Source organism: Lactuca sativa, chromosome 8 (assembly GCF_002870075.4).
Source record: "Lactuca sativa cultivar Salinas chromosome 8, Lsat_Salinas_v11, whole genome shotgun sequence".
NCBI classification, from domain to species: Eukaryota; Viridiplantae; Streptophyta; class Magnoliopsida; order Asterales; family Asteraceae; genus Lactuca; species Lactuca sativa.
Window position 1 is genome coordinate 146,530,451 of NC_056630.2, and position 18,532 is coordinate 146,548,982.

General features: G+C 34.8%; 2 protein-coding genes, 1 long non-coding RNA gene and 4 other non-coding genes across 8 annotated transcripts; 1 reads left to right on the plus strand and 6 right to left on the minus strand.

Annotated features, from left to right (window-relative positions):
• Positions 1–10,651: 10,651 nt before the first annotated feature.
• LOC111918541 (uncharacterized) lies at positions 10,652–11,967 on the minus strand. Its single transcript, XM_023914194.3, has 2 exons — positions 11,561–11,967; positions 10,652–11,006 (listed from the first exon to the last, which is right to left on the minus strand). The coding sequence occupies exons 1-2, from the start codon at positions 11,801–11,803 to the stop codon at positions 10,827–10,829; spliced, it is 423 nt and encodes a 140-aa protein (XP_023769962.1). The 5' UTR covers positions 11,804–11,967; the 3' UTR covers positions 10,652–10,826.
• Positions 11,968–12,226: 259 nt separating this feature from the next.
• On the plus strand, positions 12,227–15,880 carry LOC111918540 (pentatricopeptide repeat-containing protein At5g21222). Of its 2 annotated transcripts, none has more exons than XM_023914192.2 (4): positions 12,227–12,382; positions 13,028–13,193; positions 13,385–14,302; positions 14,926–15,880. In XM_023914192.2, the coding sequence occupies exons 2-4, from the start codon at positions 13,092–13,094 to the stop codon at positions 15,721–15,723; spliced, it is 1,818 nt and encodes a 605-aa protein (XP_023769960.1). In that variant the 5' UTR covers positions 12,227–12,382; positions 13,028–13,091; the 3' UTR covers positions 15,724–15,880. The 2 variants fall into 2 exon arrangements, with proteins under 2 accessions (XP_023769960.1, XP_023769961.1); XM_023914193.2 differs by having other exon boundaries at positions 13,406–14,302.
• On the minus strand, positions 15,799–17,258 carry LOC111918542 (uncharacterized). Its single transcript, XR_002859275.3, has 2 exons — positions 17,100–17,258; positions 15,799–17,011 (listed from the first exon to the last, which is right to left on the minus strand). It is a non-coding gene; the product is annotated as an uncharacterized LOC111918542 (long non-coding RNA).
• Positions 16,309–16,410, minus strand: LOC111918557 (small nucleolar RNA Z43). The gene has a single exon (XR_002859279.1). It is a non-coding gene; the product is annotated as a small nucleolar RNA Z43 (small nucleolar RNA).
• LOC111918556 (small nucleolar RNA snR60/Z15/Z230/Z193/J17) lies at positions 16,460–16,546 on the minus strand. Its single transcript, XR_002859278.1, has one exon. It is a non-coding gene; the product is annotated as a small nucleolar RNA snR60/Z15/Z230/Z193/J17 (small nucleolar RNA).
• Positions 16,583–16,661, minus strand: LOC111918559 (small nucleolar RNA U83). The gene has a single exon (XR_002859281.1). It is a non-coding gene; the product is annotated as a small nucleolar RNA U83 (small nucleolar RNA).
• LOC111918558 (small nucleolar RNA Z43) lies at positions 16,889–16,989 on the minus strand. The gene has a single exon (XR_002859280.1). It is a non-coding gene; the product is annotated as a small nucleolar RNA Z43 (small nucleolar RNA).
• Positions 17,259–18,532: the final 1,274 nt, after the last annotated feature.

Genomic DNA, 18,532 nt, shown 5'->3' on the forward strand with positions numbered 1-18,532 from the left:
ATGCTAAGGATGTGGAGGCAAGGGGCACATGTCCAGAGACTGCCCAAGGAAAAATAAAGCAGTAAGACCAGAAATGCCACCAAGTCCAAGGGCATTTCACATGATCCTCGACGAAGCAGAAAACCGTGCGAGGAATCAAGGATGAGGACTTCATATCGGAAGATCAAGTTATGTAGTAGCCATAGTATTTTATGATGTAGCCTATTAGAGGCATAGTCTAGGGTGAACTTGAACACCTATGTAATAGTTTTAAGAAATAATAAAATCTTCGTTTTGTTATCTGGTGTGTTAAATTGTTGTGTGATTTGCTGCATGGTGACTTGGGAAACTGCGGAACAATACTTGGGACGAGTATGAGTAGGTGTGAATGGTAGTAGAGGCCTATACTACCGGAAGCACAGGACTCGCACTTGGATCAGGGAAAGTCACAAGGTTACCAAGAAGCTAGTAAATGATTTCATTTTATTCAAGTATGTCGTTACCATTGTTTCGGTAATGACTACGAAGATTTTTGTTATCCCGACCCTAGTGGTCATATCACATTGAGTCTGACTACGATGAGTAGGTTACGTGGTTCAGAGAACCAAGTTTGATGTAGCGTCCGACTTAAACCAAACGATTGAAATCAAAATATTGCGCTCGTTGTTAAAGAAGTTGGTAGCTAGAAATGCCAAATGTTAAAGTGTGATTATATCACATTAGACCATGAAGGAAGGCATAGTCTGTTTTAGAATTTAACTCTAAGAGACCTAAGTCTAAGTGTTGCAACATACGATGATAAGTCATTAGAATATGACACATAGATCCATAGTAGTAATAAAAGAAATCATCTCAAGTTCGTATCCAGTAAGGATCGAGATTGTGACTTGAAGGTCATAATTGGGAAGTCTAGCCTGAGGTAGAGAGCAGGTGAACGATCGAGTACTCTTACAATCAATGAGTTTAAGAGATAGACTTGAAGGAATGTAGAAGTTATAATTATTACCTAGGATGAAGAGATGACATATGGAGTCATTATACGACCCTGTTTCGTTGATGATTCCGGGACGTAATCATCCTAAGGGGGAGATAATTGTAACGCCCGCAAATCCGAGCTAGTCAAATTAGAGGCAATAGGGGTCGAAAATGACTTTTCGACAAAAGATTTTTTAGAATAAATAATCTTAACCAAGTTGTAGAATACTTCTCAAGGTTTCCGTGCATATAAAGAACGCCGAAATCCGAGTTATAACGAAGAAGTTATGGCCCGTCGAAGTTTTACGGCAAAACCGACACGACACCGAGAAGCGTACATAGTGAATTTACGATAGAGAGAGATTTAGCCTTAGCAATCTAAACGAAAGTCGTAGAATATGTTAAACTAAGAGCGTCGATAAAAAGAACGCCTAAATCTGACTTCGTATGAGGAAGTTATGATTTTTCTAAGATTCGGCTTAGCAGTGCACGACCCGAAACTCGAATTTTAGTTCAAGCGGTTTTTGGCTTACGCGACCTAAATGAGAGTTAAAGATCTCATTAATAGGAACTCAAAAGTAAAAAGATGGACGAAAACGGAGTCCGTATGAAGGAGTTACGAATTCTTCGCGGTCATTTAACAGTCTAAACGCCTCCTACTATTAAATTTAAGATCGGTCAAGAATTAGTCGACGGAGTCTAAACGAAAGTTTTAGATCTTGTTTTTACCTACGCGTGGATATAAAGAACGTCAAAAACGGAGCTCGTATGCGAAAGTTACGGGGTTTAGAAGTCAGCAGGGTGCTGCTGCAAAAAGGGTGACGTGGTTGAATATGGGCCAAGGCTTTCTCCCCAAGGAAAGCCATCAGGTGATGACACGTGGCACTGACTCGGCAAGTCAGTAAACCGGCTCGGCGAGTCCGTCAGGATTTCACCCTATAAATAGAGGTGTCGGGTTCCCTCATTTCTTCACCCCTCAACCCTCATCTTTCTCTTTTTAAACTCTCTCTCTAAGCCTCCCTAACCCCCCCCCCCCCAAAGCCTAGGGTAACTCCTTAGCACGAGGCGGAAGCCCCAGAGTGCCCGACGGCTCCGAGAAAAGAGCCTTTCGGCTCAGGAACGCTACTCCAGCGAAGCCCGGTTTTCGAGAAAACACGCTGTAAGTGAGTTGTACCTACCCTATCTTTAGCGTAGCTTATGTTTCAATATAGTAATGTTATTAGGTATTTAAAATAATTATTTGGGCTATTATTATGAGTTATATTGAGTGTTATTTAACGCTTATATAATAATAATAATAGCTAGACTATTAATTAGTCTCGGTTATCATTAGACTAAACCCTAGTGGCAATGATACTAGGTTTTGCCGAAGGAAAAGTGTGTTAAGAGTAATGAAGTGTTGTCCAAGCGCCGAGTCACCACCTACTCAGGTGAGTGCATAGTCCCTTTCATCTTACACATACATATGAAGTATTTTATATAAACTATGTGTGCATATTATCTAAATACTTGTTGTCTATGCTGGATGAACGTTTTATACATGTTTTAAAGGATTTAGACTGTATACGTACTTTATATATACGAATATGTTGGGTATGAGATGGGTAGTTGAATGATGAGAGATAGAAGATGATGTGAGTATACATTGGCAGCTATAGACTTAGTGCCTATGGGACAAACACCGGTAGCTATGGACTTAGTACCTGTTAGACGTTGGTAGCTATGGATTTAGTACCTGTTAGGAATTGGTAGCTATGGACTTAGTACCTATTAGTTAGACGCTGGTAGCTATGGATTTAGTACCTGTTAGGAATTGGTAGCTATAGACTTAGTACCTATTGAACACTGGTAGCTATGGATTTAGTACCCGATGAGTAGGATATATCAGCTATGGAATTAGTGCTTTACGAACGAACATCGGCAGCTATGGATTTAGTGCCAGTCCTATAACCCTGGAAGTAAGGGATTTCGGAATAAACGAATGCAGGATAGATGAATCTTAGGTTAAATCCTTAAGAGTAAAGAAGATAATGGGGATGGGTAATTGGGTTAATTGTTTGATGATTGAACATAATAATTATATTATTGTGAGTTGAAAACCCTATGTACTCACCAGGTTTCCCAACCTGACCCACTCAGTTTATTTATATCACAGGTGACGATATGAAGTGACATTACACTGAGAGATTTAAAGAGATGTAGATCACTAGTGTAAATAATTGTAAGTTCTGTTTATGTTTATGTTTATGTATTGACGATGACATCCCAAACGTTTTAACATAAATAAAATACGGTTCTTCGAAAATGTTTTGATAATGTATTTATCGTGTTTTTCTGGGAACAAATTCCGTAACATTTTTTATTAAAAGAGATACTCTGATTTTTATAAAGCATAAACAAAATTGGTCTTTTCAGGCCGTGAAAATGGGGATGTCACAGTTCGACCCCTAACTAGGGATATGAAGTCTTTCTTTGTGAAACCCGACTTCATCATAAATAGCTCTTATACCTACATGATCACTTTAATTTTGAATAAGATGTTTCATGAGATTCAAGGAGATGTGTATTGGTGTAAGTTTTTTTTCGATAACATTATATTGATGGTAAAGACGATGAGTATATTGAATAGTAGGTTGGATAATTGGAGGACGATGCTAGAAGAGAAAGGGTTACATTTGAACATAACTATAACATAAATATCTTTAGTACAATTTTAGTTGGAAACAGAACGATGAAGTAGTGTAGTTTTTATCATGGATCACGTTTCACCCCTAAATGAGAGTTTCAGTTACTTAGGGTCTAAAAATCATAAGGGTTGGTTGCTTAGATTGGAGGACGACATAAAAACTTCTATAAAGTGGAAGTTAGGCTAACGATGAAGTATTGATAATAATCTCGGAAAATTATAAATCTCTCATTTCTAATTTAAAAAAATTCCACCTACATTGAGTATTTATTATTCACGTATTTTCTTTTTTATGAATATTAGGATACTTGAATCCACCTTTAAATCTCTTCCAAACACCTTGATGATGTCTTTTATATCCTTAAAGGCATGAATTTTGCATCTTTTATGTCTTCTCCACTCAGGTCAAGTCTATATAACCTTCCAAGTATTAATTTACTTCTCTTCAAACTCATGATAGAACTCTACTAAATACTAAGCTACTAAAAAGTATTGTCTATGTGCCTCTCTCATTTGGTAGTGATTTTAATGTCATCAATTCATTTTATGTAATGCGGTTTATACATGTCTCAAAGGGGATCGTGTCTTAGTTTGAATACAAGTTTGGAGGTGTGGAGTGCACACTTGTATTATCTAAATTGATCTCGGTACGACCAAGGGGGGGGGGGGGGTCAAGGGGGTTGCGCTCCCTTGTGGGGTTCCAAGGGTCAATGTTAGGAAAAATTACTAAATTACTAGAGGGATCTTAATAGAAGTTATTGAATTTTGGGGGTTTCAATGCAATTCCGTGTTATTATCAACCCTTAACCGCCTTATCCAAAAGCAGTTTGAATTCTGAGAGATATCATATTTTCTCTCTCGTTTTTTAGACATACAAAAATATACTCATCAAATTCTCTCTTGTTTTGATCGATCTTCTATGCCTATAACATCGATTGTTCCTTTAAGGATTAGCTTAGTTCGAATTTCTCATAATCCAAGTATATGAGAGAAATATCGATTCGGAAAGTGAACCAACACAATCCTTGAAGAAATCTAGTGATCATCTAATTTTGTTTCTACTACCTTATTTTCTAATATCATCCTGATGATGGAAAAAAGGGGGATAAACAAACAAAGTAACACCTTTGTGTAAGATCAAGCTGAAAGGCGTAGAGCCAAACAAGCACTCCAAAGGGTACTAAAAAGAGACCGATTCAAGCTTCTGCACCAACTCCAATCCCAATCCAAAATAAAATAGTTTAGGTTAACTAGAGGGTCATAGAACCCTCTTTTTAGTCTCATCCAATTGGGTTGTTCCTCTAATTTGGGAACAACATGAGGATACAAAGACAACTAGCATGTAACATACATTGTACCTAGCCCTTCCTGATCCATGGGCCCAGTCCAACATACAATGGGCCTAGCTCGACATACCATGCGAGAGTCATAAAGACAACTAACATATAACAAATCCTAGTGGGCCGATATTGGTGCCTTAGACCCACGAGTACAGTGAGGAGGCTCACCTGAATCACGATCTTAACTAAAAGCCTCGTGCAACGTCGCACTGATCACAACCAATAGCTCTCACTGTTAAAAGATGGATGCAAAACACCTTCGAACAATCCACACAAGGCAAACCTAAGTTTACATTTTAAAAATAGAGCTTGACCAAAAAGTCAACCCATGCCAAAAGTCAATGATCAAAGTCAACGTCCAGAGTTGGCTTTAGCTGACTGCCATGTCGTGGCCTTCCTTGGCTACGTCGTGGCCTTAACCCAGCCAAACATACCGAAAATTCCCAGTCGTCACGTTGTGCGACCTATGGCCGCGTCGTAGGCATTGGGTTTCCAACAACTTAATGGATTAAGCTAATTTCCTTGATTCCAAGAGCTCCAAAGCTCAGGTCTATTCCAAACTATGGTCTAAATGAATAAAATTTTCAACTTTATCCATTAAGACACCTAAAGGGATCAATATCTCAAACCCTAGGCCCAAAAAAAGCCAAAATCCATAATGTCTTAACCATTAAGTCCTTAATCTGAAAATTTCCTTAACCCCAACTCTTCCAGAAGCTAAGAGGGGTAACAAAGATCCATAACAATGATTTCTTGATGGACATGCATGCCCCATGTATATCCTTAACTCAACTTAGGTCAAATGGCAAGAAAATGACCTAAAACTCATGCAAGATTCACAAATCACAACCAAACTTCATATCCGTAAGATATGATGCTCAAAGGACACTAGAGAGCAATAAAGATGCCAACTTTATTCCATACATTCACTCAAATCAACTATATAAACCGAAAAGAAACCAAAACAACCTAGATCTAAGAGAATAACTCAAAAGGTAGAGACTTGGATCCTTACAAATGGTGCAGAAGGTGATAACCAAGATGATAAGGCGTTGCTTGCTTAATCATTGCACCAATTCTTCCCCACTTCCTTTCAAAAGCACCAAAACCACCAGGAGGGAAATGATTAGGGTTTTTCTGAGGTTAAGGGGGGTAGAGGCCGAGAAATGAACCCTATAATCGATTTAGAGGGGGTTATTTATGAAGGAAACCGTAAAATAGTCATGGGATTGGGCTTGATCAGCTGCAACGTCGTGGCCTTCCTTAGTCAGGTCATGGCATAGACTTTCCTTCAAAATTCCATCATAGGTCATTGCTACAATTAAGTTTAAACAATGTGAACGCAAGTGTTACACTTTACAACATTGTTATTAAGTCAAAAACAATATTATTAACACCCTTAGGCCTATTAAATGTGTATCAATCTCCACTTACATAAATTCTATAAAATACCTGAAAGAGGTTAATGGTGGGGTCAATTATCTTGGCTTTACACAAGAGATTGAAAGTATATATTCGAGACACTACATTAAGTTCCAGTAGGATTAAGTGAGTTCCATAATGAGCTAACAAATCACATAAAAGATCTTAAGTATGAAGATAAAGTCATGCTTCCAAAAATATAGAATACATACCAACCGTACCCATGAAATGTGTCCTTCATTGAGTCAGCTTAGGCATAATGGCCCCAACCATGAGGCACAAGCCCAAAAATTTCCTTATGATCATATCTAATTTCTGAGGAGTGAGGAGTCATGGTTGAATGAACTCACTCATACCCTCACTGGTTACATTCTCGATGGCAATATTCTTCTACCGATAGATGTATTAAGGAAATGATAAGGTAATGTTGGAGGAACAAAAAAAAATGTGTAAGGAAACAGGAGAAAACTTCATTTATTTATAACCAGCTCGATGCTCAATTTATTCGCACGCCTACTACCATGATCCACCGTTGTATGACAAATCATGACAAGATTTCTTTTATGATTTGGACTAATGCATGCCAATATTCTTGGTTGAAGATTATATAAGATTGCATTCATTAAATAGTTTGAAGTTTCAAATTGTTAGACAAACACTTAAAGTTTGAAGTTGGGACCTTAGACAAATGTGTGATGTTTGAAGCTAGAAAGTCTAAAACAAAATGTGCTTGAAGACAAAAAAAAAAAAAAAAATTAGATCGGAGGTCTAAAGTGTTGAAGCAAGAGGCCAAGGTTGAGGCATGAAACCAAGTTCGACGCATCCCATTTCATGTCCATGATCGGTGATCGGCGATCAGCGAGTCAATTTGACCCATATTCGTCCATTATGGTCCTATTCCAATAAAAAAAATATATATGTTTTTTTTACCCAAATATCGTTTGTAAAGAGATGTTAAACATGTTAAACTCTATAGAATTTTAAACTTTGCCTCCATGCTTCCCCTACTATTCTCTCCCACATATATTGATTATACCATGGAAGGGTATCATTTGGTCTCGTTCCGAAATACAACAACCGATTTGTTTAATGTAATACAGACACCAATATCAAATCACATTATATTGACTAATGAAATAAAAACAAAAAGCTCATTTATGCAGTAGTTCAACTTCAAGGCGTAATGTAAGTCCAAGTATAAAAAAAACAACTCTAGTGGAAGCTCCAAACCAAATCCCTAAATTTTAAACATAAAGACAAGCAACTCGATTGGATGATCTATATTCCAAAGCTCTAAGCCTCTAACCACTAAATATTACGAAAAACCAACTCCAATGTCTCTTCGAAAAATCAAAATATAATATATTTTTTCAGAGGAAGACAAAATTGCTCAAAATATGAAGGGATATTATTCAGTCATCTAAAAACTAAAAAGTTAATTTATTATCTTAACTCATTTGTTTAACTTCAGTTTAATGAATTTATATTTTACCAATTTATATATTCTGACTATTTTTAAAGGGTATATGCCACCCTGAAATAAGAAACTGAAATTTAACAATTACAATTAATAGTTCACACTTCATCCACTAATTTAACAATTACAAATTTACAATTTAATAGTTCAAACTTCAAACTTCAAAGTTCATCGCCATTCCCAAAAAATAAAAATAAAATGAACTAGGCCCGAGACCATGACCCATGAGCCAATCAAGCCAACTAGTATTTGGAAATTTTCTTCTTGGGCTTTTTCTTTTGTCATAGTCATAACTCATAACTTCTCACTTAGTAAAATTATTTTCATTCATCATTGTGTGGGGTCGATGACGTTTTATTTGTTGATTATATAAAATTAAATATTATTAATTTCAGATTTGGGTTTATGAATATAAATTAAATATAATATACTGTTTATTTACTAAGGGGTGTTTGGTTTTTAAAAGCTAAAAGTCTTTTTTGGAAAAATTGCAAAAGTCGGGTTTTCCTGACTTTTCCAAAAAGTTGATTTTCCTTCTATTCAAAATTCAAAAGTAGCTTTTTAAAATGTTTTGCCAAACATCTTTTACATTTGATCTTTTCATAAAAGGATTTTTGGTCTCTCAAAAGCTATAGCAAACACCCTCTAATTTAACAGATAAAATAACCAAATTAAGCAAAAAAATCATATAAACAAAATAATTAAACAAGTAAACAATATGTTTAGTTTGTGACACCCATGCTACCTACCTAGATAGATTTTCTTAAAATATGTAAGTTGTTGAAAGGCTATACATTTAAACTTTGTTAATATTTAATCGGCGGAAATCGTGGTAAAAATGGTTAAACCATAGCCCTTTATACAACTGTCAAAGTGAAATTTGTCTTAGGGTTATCATGCTTCATATTTATATCGCAGGCCACCAACAATATTTTTTCAGAAATCAAATATCCCTTATTTTTTATTTCTATAAAGACAAGTGTCAAATTTGAAAGATGTGATTAAGAGTAAATTAGTGGTGTATTGTCCACATATTATTATTATATATAAGGGCACCCACAACAATGCATTGAACTCCATAGAGTTCAATGAATTGTCACATCATCTTTTTACAATCCATACAAATTTATCATTTTTTTCCTACAATGCATTCAACTCTACAAAGTTCAATATCAATAGAATGTTACAAAGTGTAATTTATAGTAAATATTTAAGAATTAAAAACTTTCATTTTTCCCATTGAAGAGTTTAATGGTCATTGAACTCCAAATCCATTGAATGTCAACGCGGCATCTCACAATGATGGGTTTTACCCATTGAATGACACATAGACTTGTCACCTCATTCAACTCTCTCATTGAACTCATCATTGTGATGCTCTAAGTAGAAAGATGTGTAAGAACAAAATGTAGAAGAATATTTAATTTTTCATATTTTTTTTGAGTAAATTACAAAGTTGGTCACTGATGTGAGTTTTAAATTGCACGTTTAATTCATATTTTTTAAAAATCAACTCAGACTGTCCATTATAAGTTTAAATGTTACACGCTTAGTCTCTGATAGACCTGAAATGACTATATTGCCCTTTCTTTTATTTTTTTGGTTTGTTTATTATTTATAATATAAAAATTAAAAAAAGGCCCATTAACATCAACTCTCTCTCTCTCTCACAGAAAAGAAGTTTGGAACCATCACCGGAAATCGGGAACATTATGACCGCCACATACTATCACCCTCTTGAGCAGACCACTGACACCATCAAACTCTCTCTCTCTCTCTCTCTCACCTGATGGGGACAGGTGAGTAAGAGAGAGAGAGAGAGATGATGATGATGCATCGACAACCCTATTTTTGTTGCATCGAAAATCACGACATTAACAACGGGGTAAGAAATGATGGCAATATAGATCTGAGACGATCCAATTGTTGACGAAGTTCAAATCTATGTCGGAAGATCGGGGTGGGAGGGAGCTTGCAGCAATTGTGCGAAGGCAGTGATGTGCAGGCGGCGAAGATTGGGGTGGGAGGGAGCTTGCAGCGATTGTGCGAAGACAGTGAGGTGCAGACGACAATGACAGTGGCAATGTTCTGGAAATCGTTTCCACCATCACCTCTGGTAGTGGTGGTGTTATTCTGGCAATGGCCCCCACCTACCTTCTTTCACCTCTCTTAGAGACGAATGTAGACCCTGCCTCCTACCTCCTTCACCTCTATCTGCTAATGTGAACCTGAAATCCCAGATGCAAAAATCCCAAACAATCGAAATCCTAGAAAAATTGAAACACGAATCCTACATCTTCTTCTCTGAAATAGAAATCTATAGGTTTTAGATTGCATAAAATTAGTGGCCTCCAGTTTGAGAAATCGTTTCAGAAATTGGTTATCTATGTGGACGTTCTTATTTTTATGTTGGTCGAAACTCAAGAACATAGTTAACATAGGAAGAGAATATGGACAGGTTGAAGGCAGAGTGATTGGGGTGTGGTGGTCCATATATATTTTTTTATATTAAAAATAATAAACAAACTAAAAAGAAATCAAAAAATAAATGGCGAAGAAGAGTATTATCATTTCTGGTCAAGTAGGGGCAAAACGTGTAAGTTTTAAACATAAGAGAGACAACCTGAGTTAATTTTTAAAAATAGAAACTAAACATATATTTTAACACTTAAACGATGGACGAATCATGTTTCATGTATATAGCCGACCACCAAGTATTTTTGAATTAGCTAAACCCCAGAATTTTTAGTATTATGCACCTCAACCAGTATGTTTCCAGTTGCATTTTTAAGAATTTTTCCATAACAAAAACCAAGAATCATCGTTTAGCCATTAGTCCATTACAATGTCTCCTAACGACCATTAACTTCTTTTCAAATTTCAACCTATCTATCTCACAATTTAAAGAGCACAAAAATGGATGAACGAATCTAAGACCATGTTTAGTTTACTTGTCTGATTGTTCTTTATCAGGATCCTCTTCCTCTTCTTCCTTGTTCTCTTCCTCATCTTCTTCCTCATCTTCTGCAGGAGGGTCATATGGTGATGGTGGTGGCAATGGAGTTTTCATTGGACTAAACTGTGGAAATATATCAGGTCTTCTTCCTGGTTTTGGCCTTTCCCATTCCTGCCACAATTCACTACATGTTTCATTCATACTATTCAAATCCAAAGCACACAATGCTTTATGCATCTCATTTTAATATACAAAGTTCAAGAAACAATTCTAAGCGCAACTTGAACAAATCTTTATTGTGGTTACATTTAGGGTTTAGGGACCTAGGATGATAAATGTGGTTGCTTTTTATGCTATTATTCAAGAAAATGTAAGAATAACTGTGTTTTTGTTCAAGAACAGAATTGTTGGGTGTGGGATAACATTAGGGTTTTTGAGATAAAGCTGAAAATGGGGATTTATGGTAGAATTAGTGTTCATCCTCAACATGTTGCTTCAAGAAAACCAGTACTATGCAAAAACTATATTCTTAGAAATGAGTAAATTCAGCTTCTAACATCATACAAGCTTGAAATGGATACTTTCAATTAAACAATCCCAATCTAAGGTTATGCTTTCTGCTTTCACAAATCAATTGATGAAGAACTACGAAGAAGATGTCGACAAATAATTAGAACCCTAAATTTCTACACATATACAGATAGAAAGAGGGAACAGAAACATACCACAGGGAAATCAAGAGGGTTCCGACGAGTCAATTTCTCTTCGTCTGGGGCCATACAAACAACCATCGCCGCCGACGCCGTCCGATGAGCGGAAGCACATCTTGGAAACCTCGAAATTGATGAAGGAGCGATGTATGATGATGAAGATAGTCTTGAAGTTCCTGTAACTAGCGATGAAGATGGCGGAGATACCGAAGTCAAACAAGGTGTGAAGGAACGCACGGAGGTGTAAATCGCCGCCATATCTCAACTCTTCTTGCAAAACAATGCAACTGAAAAGATAATCAGAAGTACGAACCCACACCTACCACAACTACCGCCGCCGCAAACCACCGCCACCAACTGCCTTTCTACGGAGGTTTAAGAGAGATAAATCTCCGTTAGCAACTACTCTATCCACAGGGGTAAAGTGTGAGTTTTTTTCAAGAAGTGATAAGAGTGAATTACATGAATGGTCCTAAACTATTGGTTTATTTACATTTTCGGCTCCGAACAAAAAGTTTCACTTTTTAAGTAATCTAAGGACTGTTTTTGTAAATTAATGGCGTGGGATTTCAATCTTGAACACTTTTCTGAAGGGTAAAAAGCAAGACGTGGCCAAATAAGCTCCAGAAAATATGAAAAAGAAACAGGGTATTTATTTGCTCATTTCATTAGCAACCTCAAGAAAATTCAAAACTAATTTTAAATTTTCTTGATAATATTTGTGGATAAGATTTCACCTAAATGAGAGTAGACAACGATTTCTTACATGCAAAAAACATATATTCATCTTCCATCATGCATACCCAGTCTCCCTTGCATCCTGCTTCACTCAAACAGGTATTCTCTCTCTACAATCAAGTTTCAATCTGCACATTTTGCTCGATATTTGATTCTTTGATGTAGAAAGCTTTGTTCTTTGAGGGTTTTGATTCAATTTCAATAAGCATTTTAGGTTTATTTGCTTCATTTCAAAATTGAAAATGAAATCTTGGATTAGGATTGGATGATTAGAGTTCTGTTTCCATGATTCTTGGAAATGAAGAAGAGTGGACCTATTTTAGCAAATTAAGTGTCAATTAGCACATTTTGCTTGATATTTTGTTCTTTGATGATTAAAGCTCTGTTCTTTGAAGGTTTTCATTCATTTCCAATAAGAATTTTGGGTTTATTTGTTTCATTTCACGTTTAAAAACGAAATCTTGAAGTAGGGTGCGATGATTATAGTTCAATTTCCATCATTCTTGGAAATGAAGAATAATTGAACCTAGAGTTGAGAAATTGGGTCATTCTGAACAAGCAAAGAGTCTTTATGTTTGTAAAAATCTTTCTAGGGCTATTTGATGAAGTTGACAATTAGGGCATTCTAGTCTTTTACACAAACGAGCATGTCATATCCTGAATGGGGTATTCTTGAACATTATATTCATAGAATCTTGCATTTTCATGTCCTGTTTCACTTACTTTCTTACTGATTCTCTTTAGGATGTCCCAAGAAGAATAAGATCATGAATTTGAGGTGAAAGTTTGTTTCATAAAATTGTGTGAAATGGGAGAAAATGGTAAAGAAAGGTTACATTCTGTCATCATCAAGAAGCGCCGAAATGGACCAATCACAAGCAAGTCAAAGATTCAAGCATCAACTACCATGGTACATCAAAACTTAAAATCCATCTTGTTATCTTTCTCCTTTTATCTAACATGATATCAAAGCAAGATCAAGAAATGTCTAGTGAGAGAAAATGAATGAACTCCATAATACTATATCTTTTATTGTAAACCTAAAAAAAAACTATCAAAAAGTTGTGTCTTGTTAAGTTTGATGATATGTATACATTGTAGGAAACACATCTTGATGAAAAGATCCATTCGGGAACAGTTTCAGCAGTTGTAAGTTCAAGAACTCAATCACGTTGCAACATCTGCATGGAAGAAAAAAACAACAGTTGCCAAATAGTTCGATCAAGAACAAAACTAATGAAGATCTTGATAGAAAGAAAAAAGCCACAAGAAGTCCAATCAATCATGAAAGATTTAATCGAAGATGGACACATTCCAACTTTAGTCACATACACAACTCTCCTCGCAGCTTTAACACTCCAAAAGCGTTTCAATTCCATTCCATCTCTCCTTTCAAAAGTCGAATCCAACGGATTAAAACCCGATTCCATCTTCTTCAACGCCATCATCAACGCCTTTTCTGAATCCGGAAACATGAAAGAAGCCATGAAAATGTACAAGAAAATGAAGGATAGTGGATGTAAGCCAACAACAAGCACTTTAAACACTTTAGTTAAAGGACTTGGAATCATTGGGAAACCCGAAGAATGTTTAAAGTTATTGGAAATAATGACAACTGAAGAGAAAGTGAAGCCGAATGATAGAACGTTTAATATTATCGCTCAAGCTTGGTGTAGTAAGGGGAATATTATAGAAGCTTGGAATGTTGTGGATAAGATGGTTGTTTTTGGTATAAAACCTGATGTTGTGACGTATAATACGATTGCGAAAGCTTATGCTATGAATGGAGATACGTATAGAGCTGAAGAGATGATTTTTCAGATGCAGTATCATAAAGTAGCGCCAAATAAACGAACGTGTGGGATTATAGTTAATGGGTATTGTAGAGAAGGTAATATGATGGATGCTATGAGATTTGTTTATAGAATGAAGAATCTTGGAGTGCCTCCAAATGATGTTGTCTTCAATTCGCTCATCAAAGGGTTTCTTGATACTTCAGATTCTGATGGAGTTGATGAGGTATGCATGTATGTATATGTGTATGTATGTATGTATGTGTATGCATGTTTACACGTGTGAACTAAACAAGATACGTAGAACTATATTTTTTAGTTTGGGAAAACTATTTTGGGCAACTTTTGGATAAGATCGCTTATACTTTATTTTTCAAATCAAGAATCTTGAATTTAAGAAATCTATTATGTAATCTACCGTTTTAATTTTGAGGTTTCAAGAATCTTGAATTTAAGAAAATCTAAAAATGGGTTCTTGAAAAGTCAAGAATCTTGAATTTAAGAAACCTTCATGTAATTTGCCCTTTTACTTTTGAGCTTTCAAGTATCTTTTTAAGCAATCTAAAAATGGGTTCTTGAATTTAAGAAATCTATTATGTAATTTTCCCTTTTAACTTGAGCTTTCTAGAATCTTGAATTTAAGAAATCTAAAAATGTGTTCTTCAATTTTCAAAATTTAAGAAATCTATGCCTTTTTACTTTTGAGCTTTCAAGAATCTTGAATTTAAGAAATTTAAAAATATGTTCTTAAAGATCATCAAAAACTGATTATGTTCACATGAATCTTGAATTTAAGAAATCTAAAAATGTGTTCTTGAAACTGATTATGTTTTACATGAAATCTTTTAGGCACTAAAGTTGATGGAGGAATTCGGGGTGAAACCAGATGTGATTACATTCAGCACGATTATGAATGCATGGAGTTCAGTAGGATTAATGGAAAAATGTCAAGATATCTTTGATGACATGATGAAAGCTGGAATAGAACCAGACATTCATGCATTCAGTATCTTAGCTAAAGGCTATGTTCGAGCTGGAGAACCCAAGAAAGCCGAATCACTTTTGCAAGTTATGAAAGAATCAAATGTAAGCCCAAATGTTGTCATCTTCACTACTATCATTAGTGGATGGTGTAGTGCAGGAAAGATGGATTATGCTATCAGGGTTTTCAATGAAATGGGCAAAATGGGTATTTCACCTAATTTGAAAACTTTTGAAACTTTGATTTGGGGGTATGGAGAAGCAAGACAACCATGGAAAGCAGAAGAGTTGTTGCAGATCATGGAGGAAAAAGGGATTGTTCCACAGAAGAACACTATTGAGCTTGTTGCAGATTCATGGCGTGCTATTGGTGTTAATAATGAAGTTCAAAGGATAATGGATCATGTTGAAGAAGACGATGATGATGAATATAATGAAAATGATGATGAAATAATTGATTCGGGTATGAAATCAAGAAGCGGAATTGTGGTCAAAAGGTCAACGTTTTCAACTGAAAGCTTGAGTAGTTTGACAAGAAAGTCGATTTTGATTGCACATAGATGTCGATTTGGGGTGAAAGCCATGACAATGTTTAACAATAAGGTTCAAGTTAAAGTGCAAGTTGCAATTTATGGACACATGAGCACTTACAAATTGGTGTTTTGAGGTTAGTAAACTATGGATATGAGTAGAAAGCCTCTTGAATTGATTATGAAGAATTTGTAATCAAGAATTGTGTAATTTCTGTATAAAGAATGCCTAGATTCATACACATTGTATTCCCATCTCAACACAAGAAGTTATGTACATGTTCTTTGATCTATATATATAGTCTTTTCTAAAGTTGAATCAAAATATTAAATTTGTTTACCTAAGAGATACATAGAGAATCCATATCACAAAAACTCACATTTACACAAAACATATAAAATACATATCATCGGAGCAGATATGTGTTGATATGCTTAACACGAACACTTTCTAACATAGGCGTCTTGAATATCAATTGCTTTCTTCACACAAATACCCTCTAGAGATGCAACAAATACCAAACAATAAACAAAATAAATCAGATGTAAATAAAACATTATACCAAGAAAAACAATAAGAATACAAGGCATCATAGATAAGAATTACAACATGAATAAATTCAGACATATGCTTGTCATTGTGTAAGATTTTCTTAATCACTTGCCAAGAAAAAATGAAATTGAACAAACAGATAAAAAAGCATAAAAAAACAGTAAATTGGGATTCAGTTTATGGGTGGTGATATAACAGAGTGGTCGGCAAGGTGATTATTCATCACCATTACGACGAACGAGACCTTATCACATGTAGTCGTCATTATCCCTTTTCAATCGATTTAAAACTTATAAATAAATAAAAAGGAACGAATTTTAGGGTTCATCAGATAGGAGCGAAAGACTAAAAAGATGTTTAATCACAGAGTATCATTTGAACTATGCAAAATCATCACTTGAACCTCTCAATTTCCACAAACAGATTAAAAAAAAAATCAAAACGCCTCAGAAGGAAGGCAGTATTTTGTGTAATCATGATTTATCATTCTTACGCAAACATCAATACAATCATCATTGGCTGGTGAAAAAACAATTAAAGGTTAAAAATTTAATGGCCTCATAGAGAAGATTAGATTTAACAACATGGTTTAGTTCAGACATATGCTTGTCTTTGATTTAGAATTTAATCATCGGCCAATTTCAGGGAAAAAAATAAAAACTGAAATCACTAAGAACATAGAATAAGAAGCAGATGATAATCAAAGAAAAAGATTTGCGCAAAACTTTCATGGAAGAAGGAAAACAGTGGACTCAGTTTATGGGTGGTGATATAACAGTTTGGTCGGCAAGGTGATTTGCATCACCATTACGACGAACGAGACCTTATCACATGGAGTCGTCATAGCCCTTTTAATGAAAAAACTGAAAACCTAGTAAAAACGATTCGATCAAATTGGATAAGAACAAAACCAAATCGAAAATTAAAAATGGGGAAAAACCATAACAGAATGATCTAACCTTCGATCAGAAAACCTAATCAATAAACCCTAGATGTTATAGTAAACAGAGAAGAGCGATGAGATTTGATTGATTATGCGTTTCTACTTATAGAATGATTCTAGGGTTTGGTTGCAGCTAAGAACTCGAATCGGGCCCCCGAATGGATTGTTGGGATGCTCTAGCCCGTTTTATCTAGTCCAACTACAACTACTTTATTTTACATATTTTACAAACTTATTGTTATTATTTTGTTGATTAATATATGAATGATAATAATAGTTCGATCTAGATATCTCTCTTATCAATGTTTCACAATATAAGAGAAGTAAAGAACTAATGTATGTTGGAAATTTATAGTGTACATTGATATTTTGTACTTAATACCTTAATTGTTATAAAGGGTGACTTTTGGTTATATTATGTGATTACCGAATTTCATTGGGAGTATATATTGAATTAAAAGTTAACCATTTGGGGAAATATTTAAGTTAATGTAAGTCTATTCGCTAAAATCTCAAGATCGAAACTTATAAGATGGAAGATCTATTAGAACTTGGTGATAGTGTTAGCTTATTTAAGTATTGGACATATCTAAAGTGTTGGAAAATTTTTCCAATGAGTGAAATTAAGGTAGGTAATATTTAACTATTGTCTTTTCTCTTATTTTAAACCTTCATTTCGTGTTTAGGATATTGTGGGGGGTTTAATGCATAAATTAAAAAACCTGGTGTGAGAAATAAACCATATTGGGTGGATCTAGGCTAAAACCTAATTATAGGGACCAAATGTGTGAAGTACTGAAACTTGAGATGACTTGAATCATTTTGGTTTTTCAAACCCGCTATTGTTTTTTAAGGATATGGCGAAGAAATCTTTTAAAGGGGTGTTTGGGATTAGATTTTTAACTTAATAAATATTTTTTTATAAACATATTTATTAGTTTATATAGTAATAGTACGAGTTTTTTAAAAAAAAATACTTGGATTAGATTATGTGGTGTTAAATAGTTATAAATTGATAAATCTTTTTTCAACAAATATTTCAAGTAATTTATAATTATCTTATAGTTATTTTAGGTATATAAGTTATTTTTGAAAAGTTACAATTTAACTTATTCAACAAAATGATTTTTTGAAAGGTAACAAAAAAAAAAAAAAAGTTTCTAAAATTGTTTATTAGTTTGTCAAACACTTTTTAAGCTTATTAGGTTGTAAAGAGTAGACTAGACACCCACTTGGCAAATTCCGAGTTGGACTCAGCAAACACTGCACCTCAAAGTCAGCATGCCGAGTTCGGAGGCCTACTCGATAGTTGCTTACCGATGAGAGGGAGTGTATAATTTTGAAATTTCAAACTTTATACCTGTTTTTCTAAAATATTATTGTTTTTTCACATTTTTACAATCTTTATAAATAACAACAATTATCTTATTTTATAACACACAACCGTCA